The 18,942-nt window shown below is 39.6% G+C and overlaps 1 protein-coding gene across 1 annotated transcript in view; it reads left to right on the top strand.

Annotated features, from left to right (window-relative positions):
- Positions 1–18,821, top strand: part of LOC141008510 (chemokine-like protein TAFA-2) — a 27,985-nt gene extending 9,164 nt beyond the window's left edge. Inside the window, exons 2-5 of the mRNA XM_073480907.1 lie at positions 7,737–7,892; positions 13,693–13,817; positions 14,414–14,470; positions 18,748–18,821. Of these exons, the coding sequence (XP_073337008.1) occupies positions 7,737–7,892; positions 13,693–13,817; positions 14,414–14,443 (311 nt within the window). The 3' untranslated portion in view covers positions 14,444–14,470; positions 18,748–18,821. The remainder of the gene's footprint in view (positions 1–7,736; positions 7,893–13,692; positions 13,818–14,413; positions 14,471–18,747) is intronic.
- Positions 18,822–18,942: the final 121 nt, after the last annotated feature.

Here is an 18,942-nt window from a genome sequence, read left to right as displayed (position 1 = left end):
CTATGCAGTGTTGAGCTCTTTGCTTTGAGGGAAGTGGGCCCAGAAAGGGGTGAAAACCTTGTATACCATCTTATGTCACACTGTAGGCATTGAAATGAGTGCAACCTAAAATAAGACTGAAATCTTCCAGCAGTGGCAGTAGAAAGTATGCACGTCAGTCACAGTCATAGTCACAGTAATATTCTTAATATAAATATGATAACATCTTGACTATGTGATAGAAAGGTGCCGGGAACAGAAATGACAGAAGTACAAAAAAAAGTTTCAAAACTTCAAAATAAAAGCACAGGATAGGAAAAAGAGAAGGCTATAGTTTTAGAAGGTATTATTCCAGAAAGAGGAGGGGGAAAATAAATCCAAAGTATATCTTTTCTTTTCTCAGAGTGATGCCTCAGTTCTTCATGTTTTATAATATCTCGTATTATATGCAGTGTTGTAAAAAGCACCCAGAAGTCATACTTGAGTAAAAGTAAAGATATTGTGTTAACATATTACTTTGGTGAAAGTGAAAACCACCCATACAAATAGTACTTGAGTAAAAGTATCAAAGTAACTGATAAGTACAGGGCTCCAGACTAACTTTTCACACTGGTGCACCAGGAATAAAGGGTGCAAATACATGTATTACTTAATTTTAATCACAGCGCACGCAACCATAAATTACCATAACCTCTATTGTTTGAGAAAAAAAAGCTAAGTTTTAGGTTCAGCAGTGAGACTAATGATAAAGTGTGGTCGCTCTTGACTTTTTGGGAGCATGTGCGAACAAAATGATCGTGGAGCCCTGAAGTAAAAGTAAAATTATACAAATATTTGCACGTATGTATTTACTGTACAATATAGGTTGATTGATTATTGGCCCAGTGAATTATTGGATGTGATATTCAGCATTATGTTTTTGTTTTTTTTTCAATTCGATTGCTGATTAAATAAATACATTTGAAAGTGGACTACTTCTGGCTCTGATGCAGCATGTAATCTGCAAAGTAACGAGTAACTACAGTTATTCAAGAGTAGAACTATAAAGTAGCAGAAAATACTCAAGTAAGAAAACATTCCTCAAAATTGCACTTTAGTACGGTACTTAAGTAAATATACCTAGTTACATTACATCACTAATTATATGTATCTTGAAATAAGGGTTTTGTTCATTTGTTTATTTATCAAATATATCATAGAGTCACTGGTATTGATTTATACTCTGTCAGCAAACAGCAGATTTAATGAAGTCATTCTTTATAATTGTCTATTTTAATGGAGACAGAACATTATTATGGTAATAAGCTGTTTAAATGTTTATGGATCAGGTTTAAAATGAGCTCACAGACGGTTTAAAGTAAAACTTTAGAGAGTGTCTACAGTTAAGATGATTTGTCTGAGATCGTTTGCAGTAATAATGTGTCATATTGGATTTTTCCATTGCACTTACAGCACTGTATTCATAACATAATTAACTTGTACTTTGCTCTCATTCTTTATTTCAATCACTTTGTCTTAAATAAGCATCCGGCTAATTCAGTCTTGTTTCTATGTTGCGGCGCTGCATTATGCTCTGATTAGCCGTGAATAAGCAGTGATGTATTTTTCAAACGGGTTTCTTTTCTCGGCGCCATGATTGATGCTCTCGCTCGCTGGGTGTGGGGGAATTTGAAAGCTCGCACATCTGACGCAAACGGCGTGTCGTCATTTTTCAAACACGATCTGTTGATGAGTGTCATCACAACAGAAACATCAGACCTCTCCACTCAGGAGAACTTTACAAAAAGGGGTCGGATGAGTCGCAGCAGACATGTGTTGAGGAGATCCAGGGGAGCACTGTCATCCTCCACACGTGAGAAGTGACAGGAGCGTGAACAACACCTGCTGCTCCCTCTGTCTAAGATATGCAGTCTTTTACGTCAGTTGGCCTGTTGTGGTCATTAAGTTGGTGTGATACATCTTCCCTCTGTCTGCAGACTCTGTTTTTATACCCTCTGTTAAAATGATTCACTTCTTTTTGGGAAATTGTCCTGTGTGATGACTCGACTGTCTCAGGCTGTGTGTGTGAAACAGCATGAAACATAATTAAAAGAGACATAGTTTCTTTTGTTCCCTTGTTATTTTCTGGAAGCACCTCTTAACTGTACATGATTTCTTTTCCCTTTTACCTGCAGGCAAAACAATGCAACATGCCTGAGGGCTTTTGTTTCTACCTGGAGATGCACCATTACGTTCTCTTTAAATGCAAATTTCCCCTTTTTTACTTTTTACTCTTAAACCGTACAATTAAGTAAAAAAAGGAAAAAATAATCCATTAGGGACGGTAGCTGTGTTTCATACAGTCATGATGCAAATGTTTGTTTCCTATTGTCAAATATTATCTTGAAAATCTTGAGAAAAACAGAAAAATATGTAGAAAAATAGAAAATTCCCTGAGCTTCTACCTGCAGGTTTTATCTTCCTGTTTGAAGAACAAATGATTTAAATAACGTCAAATGGCTTTTCAAGAAGAAAAGATTTCACTTCAGAGCTACTTAAGAGGGAAGAAAAGTCATATCATCCCCAATCTAAAATGTGGTTTGGAAAATAGCAGATAAAACCAGGCTGCTGTGTGTTGACAAAGATGATCTTTCAGACAAAGACAGAAACAAAACAGTCTCAGAAAACTGCAAACACGAGAAGAGATTGTAGAATATTTGATGTGGACAAGAGCGACCGTATGTACATGAAACTTTATTAACAGATGAAAGATTATTTGACGACTGGTTCAATAAAGTTTAGACAAGGATAGTGTTTGATTTAGATAAACTGCAGCACATTAATGTTTCAGATGTGTATTTATGTTCCTCGGTGTCACAAAGAGCTCACGGAGAAAATTATTAGCATTAGTAGTAGGTTATTATAAGACTGCAAATTGGCCGCATGTTATGAATAATGACTACCTGGCAGAGACAGGATGAAAAGGAGGTGTTTCGTACAGTTATGATTTAGGGCTCATTACTGAGGGATCCCTCCTGTCACACACTTTTTAAAGGACACAGTACAGCAGTTTTAACAGCTTGTTACCCATTAATCAGGTAGAATGTCTGCGCTGATTGCAGACGTGCTACCATGAAATTCTTTTATTTATTTATTTTATTTATTATAAGATCGCTTCCCTATTATGATTAATCCTGTGGATGGTCCACCTTCTTTCAAACCAGAAGGACAAATACAAAACCAAGAGCATCTCAAAGACATCAGTGAGTTGAGAACAAGTTGTGTGACAGGTGGAATGATGTGAAGGTAACTTGACTTACAGCTGAAGACATATGGGATTAGCGTTGTGGGGCATTTTCAGAGTGGTTTAGTTTAAGCAAATAAAAAAAAATCTAGTTTTAGTGTTTGGTTAACAGAATAAAAGATACGTTCACCCAAAAATATACATTCAGTCATGAACTGCTGACCCCATGCCGACTGAAAGTTGGACAACGTTTCTTAATCCACAAACAACCGAGGTAAATGGGGACTTGTTTTAAAACGTAAAAAAAAACAACCAAAACCAGACAGAAAATGGCTCCATACAGCTCATCCAGTGTAATCCAAGTCTCCAGAATCCCTAAGAACACTTATACCTTCAGTCACGCTTGTGCACCCACTTCAGACGGGGTGCGTGCTACTGCTTTTAGCTTAGCAGCTACAGTGAAAATTTCGGCTTATAAAAGGGTGTATCTTGGGGCTTCAGTAGACTTATTATGTCTATTATATTAATTATTTTTATGTTTAAGTCCCAATCTACTTCAGTTGTTTAGGAGAATGCTGCAACGCTGTTTTGTTTAAAGCTCCAGAAATCTTTGGTGGAATGTGAAACTTTCCATCGGGTGGTTAGTCGACCATTTTTGGGTGAACTTGTCCTTTAAGAGTAAGATTGGTTTCTGTCCAGGCTATTTTTAAAAAAGTGTCCAAACCTCGTTGTCACAATGAAACTGTGTGTCTGAGTAAGTACTGCCAATGTCCCACTTTACTTTCCACTAGCTCACACTCTCCAGTCGCGTATCCTCCTGCTTCTCTGATTTTTCATGCATGGATCATTTTATTTTATTCATTCGCGGTGTTTTGCCTTTTTCTCGGCGGTGTCAGTGGAGATGCAGACAGGAAACATGTGCAGGGAGAGAAGCAAGCGAGGGGCCCCGACAGCCGGAATCAAAGTGGGGATGTTGCAGCCATATGGTTTATTTCTTAACCACTAGGCCACCAGGATGCCCCTGAATCCTGCTGTTTGAATTTAATGCCATCATACATGCCTTATAAAACTTTCAAACACACAAACCTACAAAACACGAGTGCAGCGGCAGTGTGTCCGGGTCCGGAGGGATCCTCTCTGCCACAGCCGCAGCAGGTTTAAAAGCCGGACTGTGGTTGGACCGACTGATTCCCGAGTGAAATGCTTTTCTGTGGATCCGCTGGCAGGGGAAGCTGAGTAGGCATCCAAGAAGAACTCCAAATCCAGTCAGACAAACCGCAGCCTCTCAGTGTGAACCGTGTCCTTCAGAGAGATACTGGCAGCACTCGTCTCACATCTGAAGCAGCTCGGCTCGCTGTGTGTTTGTCTTTCATATCTTTTCCTGTTCGGGGCAGAGCATGAGTAAGCATCCCGCTACTTTGGGCCGACTACCTGCATTATTTTTGATGTACGAGGGAGGACAGGTCGAGGGAGGGTGGTGGAGTGTTAGAGCAGACATGCTATCAAAAGTTGAGGGCATAATCAAAATGGAACTTTCATTTCCTGTCTGTCTTTCTGCCTTTTTTAAAAATAACCTTTTGTCTTTCTCAGCCTGCTGTTTGCTTGTGGTGACAATGAGATTCCCAGTTAATTTCACTGTCATGTGTTCTGAAGTTCTAAATATAAAGCTAACAGGTAAACCCCAGAGGTATTGCGATGCTCAACAGTTGCTGAACATCTCTGTCAGATCTAATATCATTCAGTCACAGCAGAGCAGCTGACTCCATCACTGTTGCTGCAGCAGCTGGAAAAGGGGCTGCAGTCCACCGATACAGCAGGCTGAAGTGAAAACGTAATTAACTGGGTTTAGTCGAGCCGCTACAGTACAGACAGTTAGGACCGGTTTCACGCAGTCATCTCAGATTTACTGTTTACTGCAGCAGCTGTGAGTATCTCAGCAGAAGGACACCTCGAGAAAATGTCACATGCAATTAAAAGAGAATGGAGCAGCTCAGGCTCTAAATAATTCAGACAATGGAGCGTGATCTGAAAATTGGCTCCAAAGAGTGCAGCGCTGCACTTTCCCGTCCCATATCTGAATTTTTTTAAGGACTGCTGCTTGCAGGAGGAAATCTGGAGACGTATCAGTTCCAATCATTCCCATCTTATACCTTATTTAAAAGATACCTTTTTGTCATTAATTACACTGATAATGTTAATGATGTTTACAATGCCAGATCCTGATTGGCTGCATTAACTACATATCCTAAAGCTGCTGCTTGTACTGAATGGCTTTAAAAGGAACACGTCAACAATTCTACACAAGAAGATCAGTTTACTTGTCACAAGGTGTGAGGAGGACTTGTTACATTACAAGATTACTGCCTTTTAAAAGTAACTTGTTATGTCACAGCGTTACCTACTGAGAAAAGCTGTTGCTTGTATCTTCCGTGTCTACCTTTGAATGTACTGACACAACCAACATTGAATAACGGCCATACGACCCATAATCTGTAACTCAGCAAGCTAATAATACCAGGAGTGCCAGACGCAGTATCCTCTTCACAGCTTTTTATTAATCTTTTATGTTTATTTGATTTTATTAGAAGTGGGTACAGAGGCGCATGTACTGTAGTCTAAGAAGTTCATACAACATGTCCATTTCTTGCAATTCGAATGCAAAGAAAGAGGTTGAATAAGTTGAAGAACATGAAAGCAAAGAGAAACCATCGTACAGACCGTGTCCAACATATACATACACATCTGCAGGTGGCTGCCTGCCAAGAAGCAGGTTAGAAACAGAAACAGTAGAAATGCATCAGGGAAATTATTTATGGCAACAATATAGACAGGGAAATACAGTGAGATTCTCAAAGTAATGGATTACTTATATAAAAATGTTACTAATTAACGGATTACTTTAATTGCAAAACGAATGTGTTACACTTCTGGTTACAACAAAAAAGTTAATCTGAGTCGAACCAACACTGAAAATAGTTATAGAATAATTCATGTGGTGGCTTCAGGGTGAAGCTTAAAGGTGCCCTGTGGAGGTTTTTTTTCTTGGGGCAAACAGTTATGTTTACACTCAGTGTTTCTTATCAAAATGATCTGTGTAGCCTAACATTCATTTCCGGGTAGACAACTGGTTGACTTGCATCGTGGAGATATGTGAAAAGAAACACACCTGCTTATTTCTATTGTCATGTTCAGCCGCAGCTGCAACAATTAAAGACGCACAGTTAAACACAGTGGTCCGACCTATCTGACGTTTCTGCTGTGTTTATTTTACACACTGTGTTGCTTTGCTAGCATCTTTGACATCTACCCAGTAGCGACATCTCCGACTAACTACCAGTTTAGGGAAAACTCAAGCTGGTATTTTCTTTAGTCTGTGGCCCAACATTCTCCAATGTTAGTGAAAGTGTTGTTATTAATGAGATATTAAAGCATCAAACTTGAATTTTGGATAGATGAGAGGAATGCATTTTGAAATAAGATCATGAAAAAAGACAATTAAATTGTGCGTAAGCTCGTTTTCTACCTGAAAGTTATTGTAAACAAACATTATTGGCTCTAGAGGCTGAATTGATTTTCAACCTCATAAAACATTTGAATATAAAAACATTTTAAATATTTTAAATGATTCATTGTTTATATCCATGTTTACTTGTTAGAAGTCACTTTCTTTGTTGCTTCTTCTGGCTATTTGCTAACACTTCTTTGGGCGCTCGCATGTAAATGATACAAACAAAACATTTCTGCACTCACGAAATTATTGCTCCACGCTGTTGCTGCTATTGTGGTCAGAAACCTGCGTTATAAAATGAGGGTGTGGGGTTTTAAATACGTTGCCGATCAAGGGGGGGTCAAAGGAAGGTCACTGTAGGGTTGCATTGTGGGAAATGCATGTTCCAGTGTTCATTGAGGCTTGAGCTATACTTTTTGAGAAGTTTAAAATCCTGATAAAAAGACAATTCTGAGGGAAACACTACATACTTTTAAAAGCGGCACTCCACTGATGTCACACATTGGTTTAGCAGCCTTTTAGTACAACTGAGCTTCTACAAACTGTCTCTTTTCAGGTCAAGAAGGAACAGTGTGGATGTGATAGTGATGTTGTTAGAGGTTGACTTATACACTTTTTTCTTCACTGTCTTTCTCTTTCTTTTATTGATAGTTTCCCTCCTTTATGAAAGTGGAAAATTAACAGTGTAATAGCACTTTAATCTGTAACCAAAAACATTAACCCCTAAAAAACTTTAGGCCACTCCAACAAAATGACACTTGAGAAAGAATATATGCAGATAAAGAGAGGAAAATGAAACCCTTAGTAATAAAAGGCCTATTTAAAGGAAATTGGTAGTCTGCTCTCCCTGGTAATTTTTTGATGAGAGGGATACAGAGCAGGCTATAGCGACTCAGGAGAGATACTCTACAGGGACTCAGTCCAAGGCCAGCAGCGTGGGTGTGTGGATGAGGGTAATAACTACTGCACCGCCACTGGATTGAATCCTTTTTTCTGATTATTCCATCTCTCCTGTCATTTCTCCAGCAGCGCATCACGTCCGGACAGGCACCTGTGAAGTGGTGGCGTTGCACCGCTGCTGCAACAAGAACAAAATCGAGGAGCGGTCGCAAACTGTGAAGTGCTCCTGCTTTCCCGGGCAAGTGGCCGGCACCACCAGAGCCGCCCCGTCGTGTGTAGATGGTACGATCCAGCTGAATATTTCATGGGCTAGCTTCTTTGCTTTTCTCTTTTCTGCTGATACTCTTTTTCCCACAAATCTTGAGGATTGTTGCTGAGGTCATCGATTAAGGTTTCAGACCAACTCACCTGAGTGCGATTTCTTCTGAAGGATGCTGAGATCATTTATGAATTGTCACAGGTTGTTGTTTTGACACATGAACAAATCCTCATAAGGAAAAAGGTGAATTTTACTACTGCTATATGGAAACATCTTTTATGCATTATTTGCAGTGGACTGGTCGTAACTACATGTGATGATTTTTAATGAATCTTTTCATAATTTTCTTGTTTAATTATTTCGTTTACAAAATGTCAGAAGGATTAAAGTGTTAAAGGCTCTGACAGGTGCTGGAGGTGCAATAATGGTACACAAGAACACACTAGAACTGACACATTATATTCAAATATATTCACATGCTTTCAGTCAAAGAATAGTCTGTGTACATTCCAGTAATTAGCCACATGCAGTGCAAATATTTTATGTATCCTTGATGGAGATCAGGCTCAAGAGTACTGTGAGTACTGACCCATTTCATGTGTGGACTGCAGAGATGGAGTACAGGGGAGACAAAGAAAAGAGACAGATTTAACACAACGCTACATAAACAATGATTCTATGCTAAACATCAGGCAAATGCTATCATGCCTTACAAACCTGATTGTTGTAAAAATATCAAACTAGAGCATAAAACTCAAGCGTAAGGGTTGAAGTCCCATCCTCTTTTTGCTTTATGCAACTCTTTCGGTCAGCAGTTCTTTCTTTTGGAGGACAGGTGGTGTTTGTCATTTTGTGATAGTTCTTCTTCTTTTTTGTACGTTTATAAAATGTAAGAAAATAGTGAATAATTCCAGTCACTAATCCCCAGTTTGCAAATTTGATTTATTCATTCAGTCTTATGTATATAGGGTGGCCCACTGAGAGCAGTTCCGTCTCGTTTTCATGAGTGAGGACAATAAAAGTAGGCCAACAATACATACAGTACAGTACATTGTGTATATATGTACTGTATGATATTATTACAAATACAAAAATATTTGTTTATCTCCATAACTGAATAAACAAGCCATCCTCAGAGAAGAATGAGGTCCCATAACAATGTTTGAAGCTACTTAGACCGGTCCTGCAAATACAGTAACAAGTACAAGTAAAACAGCCTGTTCCTTTGAGGGCAATTTGTTTCTCCAGTCATCAAAATCAATCAGTGATAATATTTCTGTTCTGATAAAAATGTATTTTCTATAACTAATTTACATAGTGCACCTTTAAACCAAGCAAACGGGATCCGCCTGTCCAACCTCTCGAGTTTCTCTCATTTTAAAGCCTAAATGTTCTTGTCATTCGATGATTTCTGAGGGCCAAATACTCTTCAGACCTGTGCAGTGTGTTTCAGTCTGTATTTAAAAAGACATGTTAGATAGTTTGTTGAAAAGTGCTCTGTGAATAAACAGAACACGGTCCTGTTTTTTTCTCGGTGCCGACGAAGGCCATGCAACTTAAGTAAAAAACAATGCATTTAAAAACCTTCCCCGGTTTTGAATTTAAGAGCAGAATGATGGACTGAATTGAGAGCTTTTAGAGTGGACAGAGGAGGATGTTTTTAAAGTACCTCGACATTTGTCTAAAAACCCGAAGATATTTTGTTCATCATTGAAATGTTCTGAATGTTTTGCTCATAAAATGACGTAATCATTAACTGAATGTGAGCCACCCACGAAACAAAAGTTATATAAAGTATGAAAAAATAATAATGATTTTTAAAATATCATCATCATAAATCAAGTGAAGAAGAAGAACCTACATTAATGTTGAAGTAATCAGCCAAACTACGTCGCCAGCCTTTATTCTTCCAAAATTGGTTGACAACTGTGCTTCTAACTTAAAAGATCTACTTCAAAACTATATAAAAATAGTAACGATAACACTAATTCTACAGTAAATCAAATAAAATCAAGCCTTCAGTGTCCGTCTGAATGTGAAGCTGCCGATTCCAGTGTCAGTGTATGTGAAGTCAATGATCCAGACAGTCTCTTAGCATGTAAATGTGTGAGACCGTGGACTCAGCTGAAGTGGCTGCTCCACGCCGGCCTGAAAAGCGCTGGTTTCAGGCTAAGCTGTGGACCCAATCGTGTTTGACCTATTCCTTGACATTTTAGTATTGACATTTTCTGCAAATTAGAGCTGCGAGTCGGTGGCCTCAGTTTAAAGCTCCGCGGGTGATCTCAGAAAGGAAATGATCAGCACTTAACCTTTTAATTATTCTTTCTTCTATGACCAGGGATTACCTTTAACTCCGCTCTGTGTGAGACAATCTCCTACTTATATGAAGATAAATGAACCTCTATCTGAGAAAACTTGAACGGTTTTGAATGGGTAATACGGCGAGGTGGCCACAGACAGAGAATTTTTAATGAGTTAAGTTTGGAAAGAAGATGTCTAGTTCGTGGTGACTTTTGACTTCTGTGGCTGATGAGCACAAACATTATGAGAAGTATCATAACTGAGAACACTGGTGTGCATTGGATGAGCAATGCTATGTAACGTCTTTCAGTGTCACTGGACTGTAGTCACCTAGTTTACAGGTAAAGTCCTTTGGATAGATTGGTTTTAACCTGATGTACTAGATGAACAAGATATGACTTCTACTATCGGAGACACCCAAGGGTCCACTAAGACCTGCAAGGTGATGCATGATGGGAAATGTTAAACTGTCATACCAGAGGCTTAAAATGATATATTGATATAAAATTACCGTACATGAGTTGGAATGTGTAATTTTACACAACATATTTAAATGTTAAAAAGTGTTGTCCATAAGTCTATCACAACTGGAAGCCTGTTCATACCCAGAGTGAAAACAGTTAAGGCCAGAAGCTAAGCTAATTAAAGCTGCTGTAATAATTCTTATTAAAATGAGTGATAAATAGCTCTGTGTTCCAACAGTGATCACTACAAAATACATTTTCTGGTATCCCTGCCCACTTTATCCAATCAGGGCAGAGAACTCCATGCAGAGGTGGTCCTGTCAGCAGGGAGCGGGATCCTGGAGCAGGGAAAGCTATCGATTCTAGCGTCCCGGTTGTGTGACAGCCCCACATTAAAGTATTTTCAGGGAAATCCTGTATATCACAACTGAAATATAGAAACTGGGAAAAAAATCAAATAGATTCATTAAAGGATAGTTTGACAGTTCAAGTGAGAAGATCGACACCAATCTCAAGTCTGTATAGTGAATATGAAGCTATACTGCTAGCAGCCGGTTAGCAAAAGACTGGAAACACAGGGAAACAGCTAGGCTGGCTATATGAAAAAAAGATCTATCAATACCAGCACATTTAAGATGTTTGTTTCATTTGTGCAAATGCCAAAGTGTTAAATAACAACGTGCCGTTATTTCTTGGCTGGGACCTTCAAGGTCATTGCTGTCTCTCTACATTCTCCAAAATCTACAGTATCCACAGCCACTCTGCACTCAAAGTTCCAACTATTCTAACTTTTACACCATTTGCAGCTGATTACTAAATCCAGAATTATATTATCATATCTTTAAGGTACAACACGCTTAAATAAAGAAGAAGAAATTCTACTGAGCATCCATTTCTTTGTAAAATCGTACCATGGATTTGCTGAAGAAACTTCTTAAAGTCACATATTGACAGTCAGGCAGAGCTCAGAGGTTTGGTTTCCAATTTTGCACTTAACTTCAAAATTACAACTCAGTATCTGCTGTACTGTTTGAGTTAGCTAATGTCACACTCTTGCCAGAACTATGTGCTTTGGCCACACTCCAGCGACACTAAGCCAGAGACACTCGCATTGTAATCTTCAATGCTGGCACATGATTGTAATTAAGGCATTCTAACTTGATTGAAAGATAGATGCTCTGCCTTTTCAACAGGTTTTTTTTATAGAATACAGAACAGATGACATATCAGTGTGTGCTCAAGTGGCACACCAATTAAATTCACAAATGTGCGAGTAAAACATTTCTTTTGCTTTCGTGAATGTGAGCTAGAGGTCAAAGCAAACACGTATAGCCATTTTACAGCTAAAATATAAAAGTCGAATCAATAAAAGTATAAACTGACTTTTTGCTCCCAGATGTTCTCAGTCTGAGCGGCCTTCCTGTTTTTAAAGCACCATTAGCTGTTAAGTGAAATGTATCCCATACACTTTATGTATGTTTGGTTATCAATACTCCCATTTCATTTCACGAGAAACCTTTGTGGCTTTTTAATAGCTGCTGGTACACAACCACCATCTGCTTGCAGTTGACCTGATGCACGTGCTACACCACGCTGCTGCTATAACCCTGACTGTGTGCTGCAAATTGATTCCCTCATGTCATAAAGTATCCATTCTCTGCTATTTAGTCTAGTGAGGCTCCCGTGTTCTGTGTGGATTACAATAACCATCCTCTTCATTAAGAAGAACACTAATGCCGGTGGAGGGGAATGCAGAACGCAGATAATGACCTCTGTAATACGCCAAATTTAAATGATGTCTTGTACAATGGAGTACCAGAAGCTTAATGTTCTCTTTTATGGATGTATCTGAGGAGGTGTTCTGGCTGCAGCTGAAGGGTTTCCTCTCAGATGATCTCTTTCCAGTTCCTACCTTCATCACATGGATATTTATGACAACACCTCAACACCTTTTGTGATTAAACACTTTAAAAAAAAGATGTAGTGAGTGTTGCCAGTCAGAAAACAATACTTACATCATTCACCTGAGACAGCTGTCAAAATGTGACACAAGCTGATGAGCGCTGTGATGATTTTGATTGGTGTTTGAGGAGATGCCTCATTTCAGGCTCATGTAGCGTATCTAGTTGTCAGCCTGGTCAGTGGCGTATACTTTGAGTTTGACACTGTAGGTACCCGTCTAGTGTCACCTCATAAAGCGCCCCCTGTAGTGCTGTAATATAAAAAACAGTCCAAATTAGTTGTTGGTTGGTTTGGTTGGGTCACACACTGGACTTTCATCTGAAGAACAGGGTTCGTGTCCAGTTTGTGACCAAGAATGATTTGTTGTTAAGTAAGTAAACCCACAAAAATGACGCAACGTACGTGACATTAGTTCTATCACTTAAATAACTTACGTTAAACTGAATGCAGTTATTTTAACCTAAAGTATGATCGTTTCGTGAACCTAACCAAGAAGTTTTTGTGCCTAAACCATGACCGTTGGACAGTGTTAATTACAGGACTAGTGTCCTATATCTCATAATATGTGAAGTGTTTGTCAGCAAGCTTCATTTTGAAAGTCTGACCCAAAGTTGTATGTTTCCTATTACTGCTAAATTGACTCTAGATCCTTTATTTTGAAAGTCTAACTGGATGTTGCATATTACATATTATTGCTAACTTGACTGTGGAACCCTGATGTATACGTGTAGAAAGCAACAAAACTTGAAGAAGAGAGTTTGGGGTGTTTGAGGACAGTTTTACCAAATAGGATCTTACAATGTTTGACTTTGTGCACCACATTACTAGATAATAAGTGATTTTTAAATTAAATCATAATAATAATAATCATATTTATTTGTTTTTGCTTTCATATTATTGTTTCATTTTATTGTTGACAATAATTTTAATAAATTACATTGTAATTATTATGATGTTTTAATCATGTTTGATCATAGTCTTCGACAAATATTTGTTTTAGTTTTTGTTGACACACTTAAGACTGGCGTGAAGGCAAACAAACAGCGTGATTAAAGATATTTCTGTCTGCCCTTTGACCGTTAAATCTCTTCACCAGCCTCGATAGTGGAGCAGAAGTGGTGGTGTCAGATGCACCCGTGCCTTGACGGGGAGGAATGCAAAGTTCTTCCTGATCTGAAGGGCTGGAGCTGCGCTACAGGGAACAAGATCAAAACTACTAAGGTAAGTTTAAGAAACAAACCTTTCTTTCTTTCGTGATACCATATTCAAACCTGTTGAATCTTACACACTTCAGCTCAAGGTCACCAGGCTGTGGCTTCTCTTACAGTCGTCTGCCCCGCCTTTACCTAAAAACAGCTCATGTTTGCAGTCGGTGCTTGGACCCCCGGGGGCCTGTAATCAATGGGCTGCCATGTCTCCTTAGCACTTTCAGGCCACTTTGAGCACCCAAACTGGCCAATTACTCACTCCAATTACCTGCTTTTAACGTTGTAACGTGATGCCCGCATCCTTCACTTTGTTATGACGACCCGTAGACTTCAGTTCTGTCTCTCTCCATGTGCTTAATTATTTAAACTGCCCGCACCACACCTGCCTGGAGCCGGGAGCCTGGAGCCTGGGGCTATTGATTCAGGGACTTGTCGGGACCTCAAAACGGGATATTTATATATATAATTTGATTTTCTTTTAGTGGTCCAGGGCTCTGAGACAAGCCTGGATGTGTGGAGGTAATGATCAGATCTTGATGAGACCTGAGAGTGTGAAAGCTAAACATAATTGTTCTTCTGTTGTCTTCTTTTACATGGATGACGGAGAAGATTTCCGCGGACAAAGAACAGCTCTGGTAACGTCAGATGCTTCACAGCGAAGTCCAGGTAATAAATCAGGGATTTGGTTTTCATTTTGATATTTCAAGGTTTGACTTTTCTTGCATTGAGTCAAAAAATACACACAAACTCCCAACAGGGATGTTTCATGTGTCTTATTATAGCTTCACTGTACAAACACAATGTATGCGTCTCATTCACTGTAGTGTGGTGTCACTTCAATGTCATTAAAAACAAATGGTATTATCAACCACGATTCCCAGTTGTGTAACAACTCTATAGAGAGATGTACGAATGATCTGAAAAGACAACAACAACCTGTTCAAAGCATCAGCGTAACCTGGGGGAGTTATCTCACACACCTTTGAACTCAGCCAGAGAGACACATTTCTTAAGTTTCAAATCTTTCTGCGGGCTGCATGAAGCAGCGGGAGGTCACACTTTCTTCTTCACCTCTGCTGAGCTATCAGGAAAACAGCACAACATAAACCTGGAATCCCCGGCTATATTGTCCTCTATCATAAATGCATTCATAGACACTGGAAGCACCCTGAGAATTCAAGGCGTACACAAAGTAGTGACTGGCAGGGAACACAGCTCTTCAGTTTGGAGTCATGAACATGCAAAGATGTTCAACTGCAGCGTTGAAATCTGTACATTCTCAGCCCCCAAATGGCAGCGAGAGGTACGCATTTAGATTGTGTCTTTTGGACTTAGACACAGAAATTCCTGGAAGGCTGCGTTGCTTCAAACCAGAGGGATGAGAGAGAATAAAGACACAAAGAAAGCAATGGTGAGTGCTGCTGTTTTTAAACTTGTTAATCCCTCTTCATCCAGCGCATACCGGAGCTCACAATTTAATTTGGACTGACAGGGAAGTGGTGTGTGTTTTACTCTTGAATTTGCTCAAGGAGACACTGAGTGATAATAGTTTCTTTGAAATGGTTCTGTAGCATCAACAGTTTATTTCCAATATATTGAATCTGTGGTCCATTTTTTGATCTCCTGCCTATCTTAAGGGACAAGTTAGTGCATTGGTTTTCCCTGTCCTTGAGTTGTATGGTGGACGACACATACACAGCATTTAGGAAACGCACTGCAAATACACAGATGCACTGCAACGGCCTAAAACACAACAGTGGTCCATTTAATTTCTCACCTTTTTTTCAAGAACCTCTTGATCTAAATACTTGAGACCCTGATGCAGAACTATGAATTTGATAAATTTAGGATATTACATGTTATATAGCAGTCATTTCAAGTTCAAATCAGATCATGTCTTCACACGATCTCACTCCCAACTCATCAAACTGATGCTCTACCTACCTCTCCAGTGTCAGGCCAGACTGCTGTATTTGATGCTCTGTGTGTGAGAACGCTGTCTGTCTCGTTGAACCACAAAAACACAGTCCACAGTCCGGTCGTACAGAGTGCAGACACTGGCTTTCAAAGAGAAAATGAACCAACAGTGAAAAGTTTTGCTTGTTTAGCTAGACCTCAATTTTGTTTGTCATTATAAACCATGAAAGAAACAGTCGGCATTGGCTGAAAATGAGAGACCTTGTACAGCAATGTTTTCTTCATTAATCTTCACTAATAAAAAGCAGCACAAAAAGAGATAAAAGACCTTTGATATAAGATTTTCTTTAAACTGTATCCGAACAAATTCAGATTATTTGCCAATCTGGAACCAGATTCAAAGTGGAACCCAATCCAAGTTACTGAATGTGACCATGAAAGAAAGAACACATACAGCCAGCTTGACTTTCAAAACTCAGAAAAGGGTTCTTTCTTGCTGTTTTCCTGGTATGTTAAGATGCAGAAGTATTTTGTGCAACTTCACGCTGAATAGTCAGTGACAACAGTCCTGAGGCCCTTTAAACACTGTGACAGATAGCGCTGTTTGCCTAGTGGGTGTGTTTGTAACAGGTTTTAATGTCATAGTAACCAGTGTACCTGTTTTCTCCCCCTGCTATACGATGTTCTCCTTGATGCTCATCTCCTAAATTCCCATGCTACCATTCAAATAAATGCAGAGCCACATCCCTGAAGAACAGCCACTTGAAGTTTTGATTTGTGGAGGTAATTACCCATTAGTCCTGGCGGTAAAACTTTATTCGGGTAAACGTGGTGAATGTGCGGCCTCCCTGCTTTCTCTTTCTGCTGATTTTACGGGCGGATTCTCACATAAAAAAATCTCGCCTGGTGCAGCTTTAAAATGGCCATACTATGAAAATCCCAGCGTCGGTAGTTACAACACAAAACATATTGCTGAGGAGGACACTGCGGTGTGCCAATTACACGGCTGAATTACACAAACACACGACCGTGCACCTGCTGTGTTAAATCTTCCAGCCAACCTTACTTCAGGCACTAAATGGAAATGAATCCTTCGCCAGTTAAATTAGCACTTGTCAGCCACCAATTAAACAAACGCAACACCCACTGAAGACTTGGTTTTCCTCTCAGTATTTTTAGCATTGTTCCAGACAGTCACTCAAATGCTGTTAATGACCCCCCCACCCCCACCCGAAGTGAGACTAAGGGTAGATCCATCTCCGAAGACATTTTCCTTTCTGACAAGAAGCAGCTCTGCTCTTTGTCTTTTCTGCGAGGAATTATTCTCAAATTAGTACCACATTAATCACAGTGACAGCTCAGAATGTAAATGACTCTGTAAAGGCAAGAATTTATTGCAGCCTGTACACAGACCAGCAAAGTGCTGCAACAACCCAAATTTATGGGAACTCTTTACCCTGTGTTTGATATGATAATGCAGGTTTTCTTGTCAAGTAATGGCCTGATGGTTTTTGGATTGTTTTGCCTTTTCTGCATAATTGCGGATGATTTATATGACACTATGCGGTGCTGCGCTGCTGCTCCGGCCTATTCTCTGTCAAACGACCCATTTGTGAATTAATCTAACCGGGCTGTCAGAGCTGCCTGTTTCCCATCAAAAGTTCAGCGTCGATAATGGAGCCTTACAAGTTCGCCGACGGCTTCCTTCAGTCCGTCAAACCTACGTGGTGGCTGACAGACGGTTGGAATCGATAGCGGACGTCGTTATGGAGGTTGTTATGTTATGTTCCTCGAGAGTCTCTCCCAGAATGTACTTTTGGAGGAGCAGAGGAGCTGCCAGTCAGAGACTGCGCTTCATGACAGGCAATTTAATCTCAAGGAGAGTGGAGGTCTTCAGAGTATCTGACAGTATCGAACTAGGAGAGAGAAAACCTTTGTTTGGAGCACAAACCCAGCTCACCAGCATCCTTTATTCTCTATAACTCTAACTGATGGATCAATGTACTGATACATGAGGCCAGTATAGGTCTTATATTAGTGAATGTGAAAGAATTCCACAGGTGTGAGGGTTAGAAAACTTGACCTTTACACTTTGCTGTTGACTTGACTCCTGTGAGAAAGAGCCACTGCACTGCAAATGTGTGGTGCTTGATAAGGAGCTGATGATGTTGCTGTCTAATACAAACCAAGTCTTGATATTATTTTATCAAAATGGTTGCCTTTCTTCAGTTTTTACTGAGGTAGGATTATGGTTTTCCCCTGCTTGCATCACAAGCCGATGGTGATATCACTCGGTTGTTTACATGCTTTACTGTTCAAGAAACACTATTTTTGTCACACTTTCCATCGCTACAGTGCCATTTTAGCTGGATGTGTAGCTAAACAACAACTTAAAAAAGCTGCCATATCTAGTACATACCAACAACCAAACCACTGACAGGTGAATTGATCAGCATTGATCATCTCCTTATAATGCAATGTTGTGCTGCATACCAAGTACACCCACTCATGGCAATGAGACGATGCTGACAATGTGTCCTGTTTTCTGATGACCTGAGGAACATGACAAAGAGCCCAAGGTGTTGAACTGGCTTTCAATAGGATCAGGGCTTATTTTTTTACCTCAGAGACCAGTGCATTTTCCCACAAACATGAAAAATAAAGTGCGAGAATGAGAAGAGGCTTCAGTGTTGAATAATGCAACCATTGCTTAGCCGACGCCTTTGTCATGTCGATCATTTTGGGCAGGAGTCTCATGTCTTCTTGTTTGGATTTGTTGTTGATAAAGTTTTATTACAGCAGAGAAGTGCTCTTCTCTCTTTCTGCCAAGGCATGGTGTCATTTTCTGCTTATGTCAAGTGCTCCGTTACACTGTTTTCTTTGTGTTATACGTGAGAAAAGACACTTACGTTCAGCATCTACAGTATCAAAATGATTTGAAGTATCACTTTCCTAGATGGGGTTTTGATGTTGCCGTTGCTTTGATGGCTCTGATTTCATTTGAATACTTTTTTCCTCTGTCGCAGGTGAACCAACAGTTCTGGTCGGATCATCAAAGGAGAAGACAGTAAAGCAAAGGACCTTTCTGTAAATAGAGACTTCCTTTCTTCTGGACTGCAATTAATCGTTGGACAACTCTGAATGCTTCTTCTTGAACTCTATGGACATGAAAAAGAGAAGTGGATCCTATTGAAAGTACTGATCATCAGCACTTCTTTTTA

Source organism: Pagrus major, chromosome 14, assembly GCF_040436345.1.
Source record: "Pagrus major chromosome 14, Pma_NU_1.0".
NCBI classification, from domain to species: Eukaryota; Metazoa; Chordata; class Actinopteri; order Spariformes; family Sparidae; genus Pagrus; species Pagrus major.
This window is presented reverse-complemented; position numbering and strand designations above follow the sequence as displayed.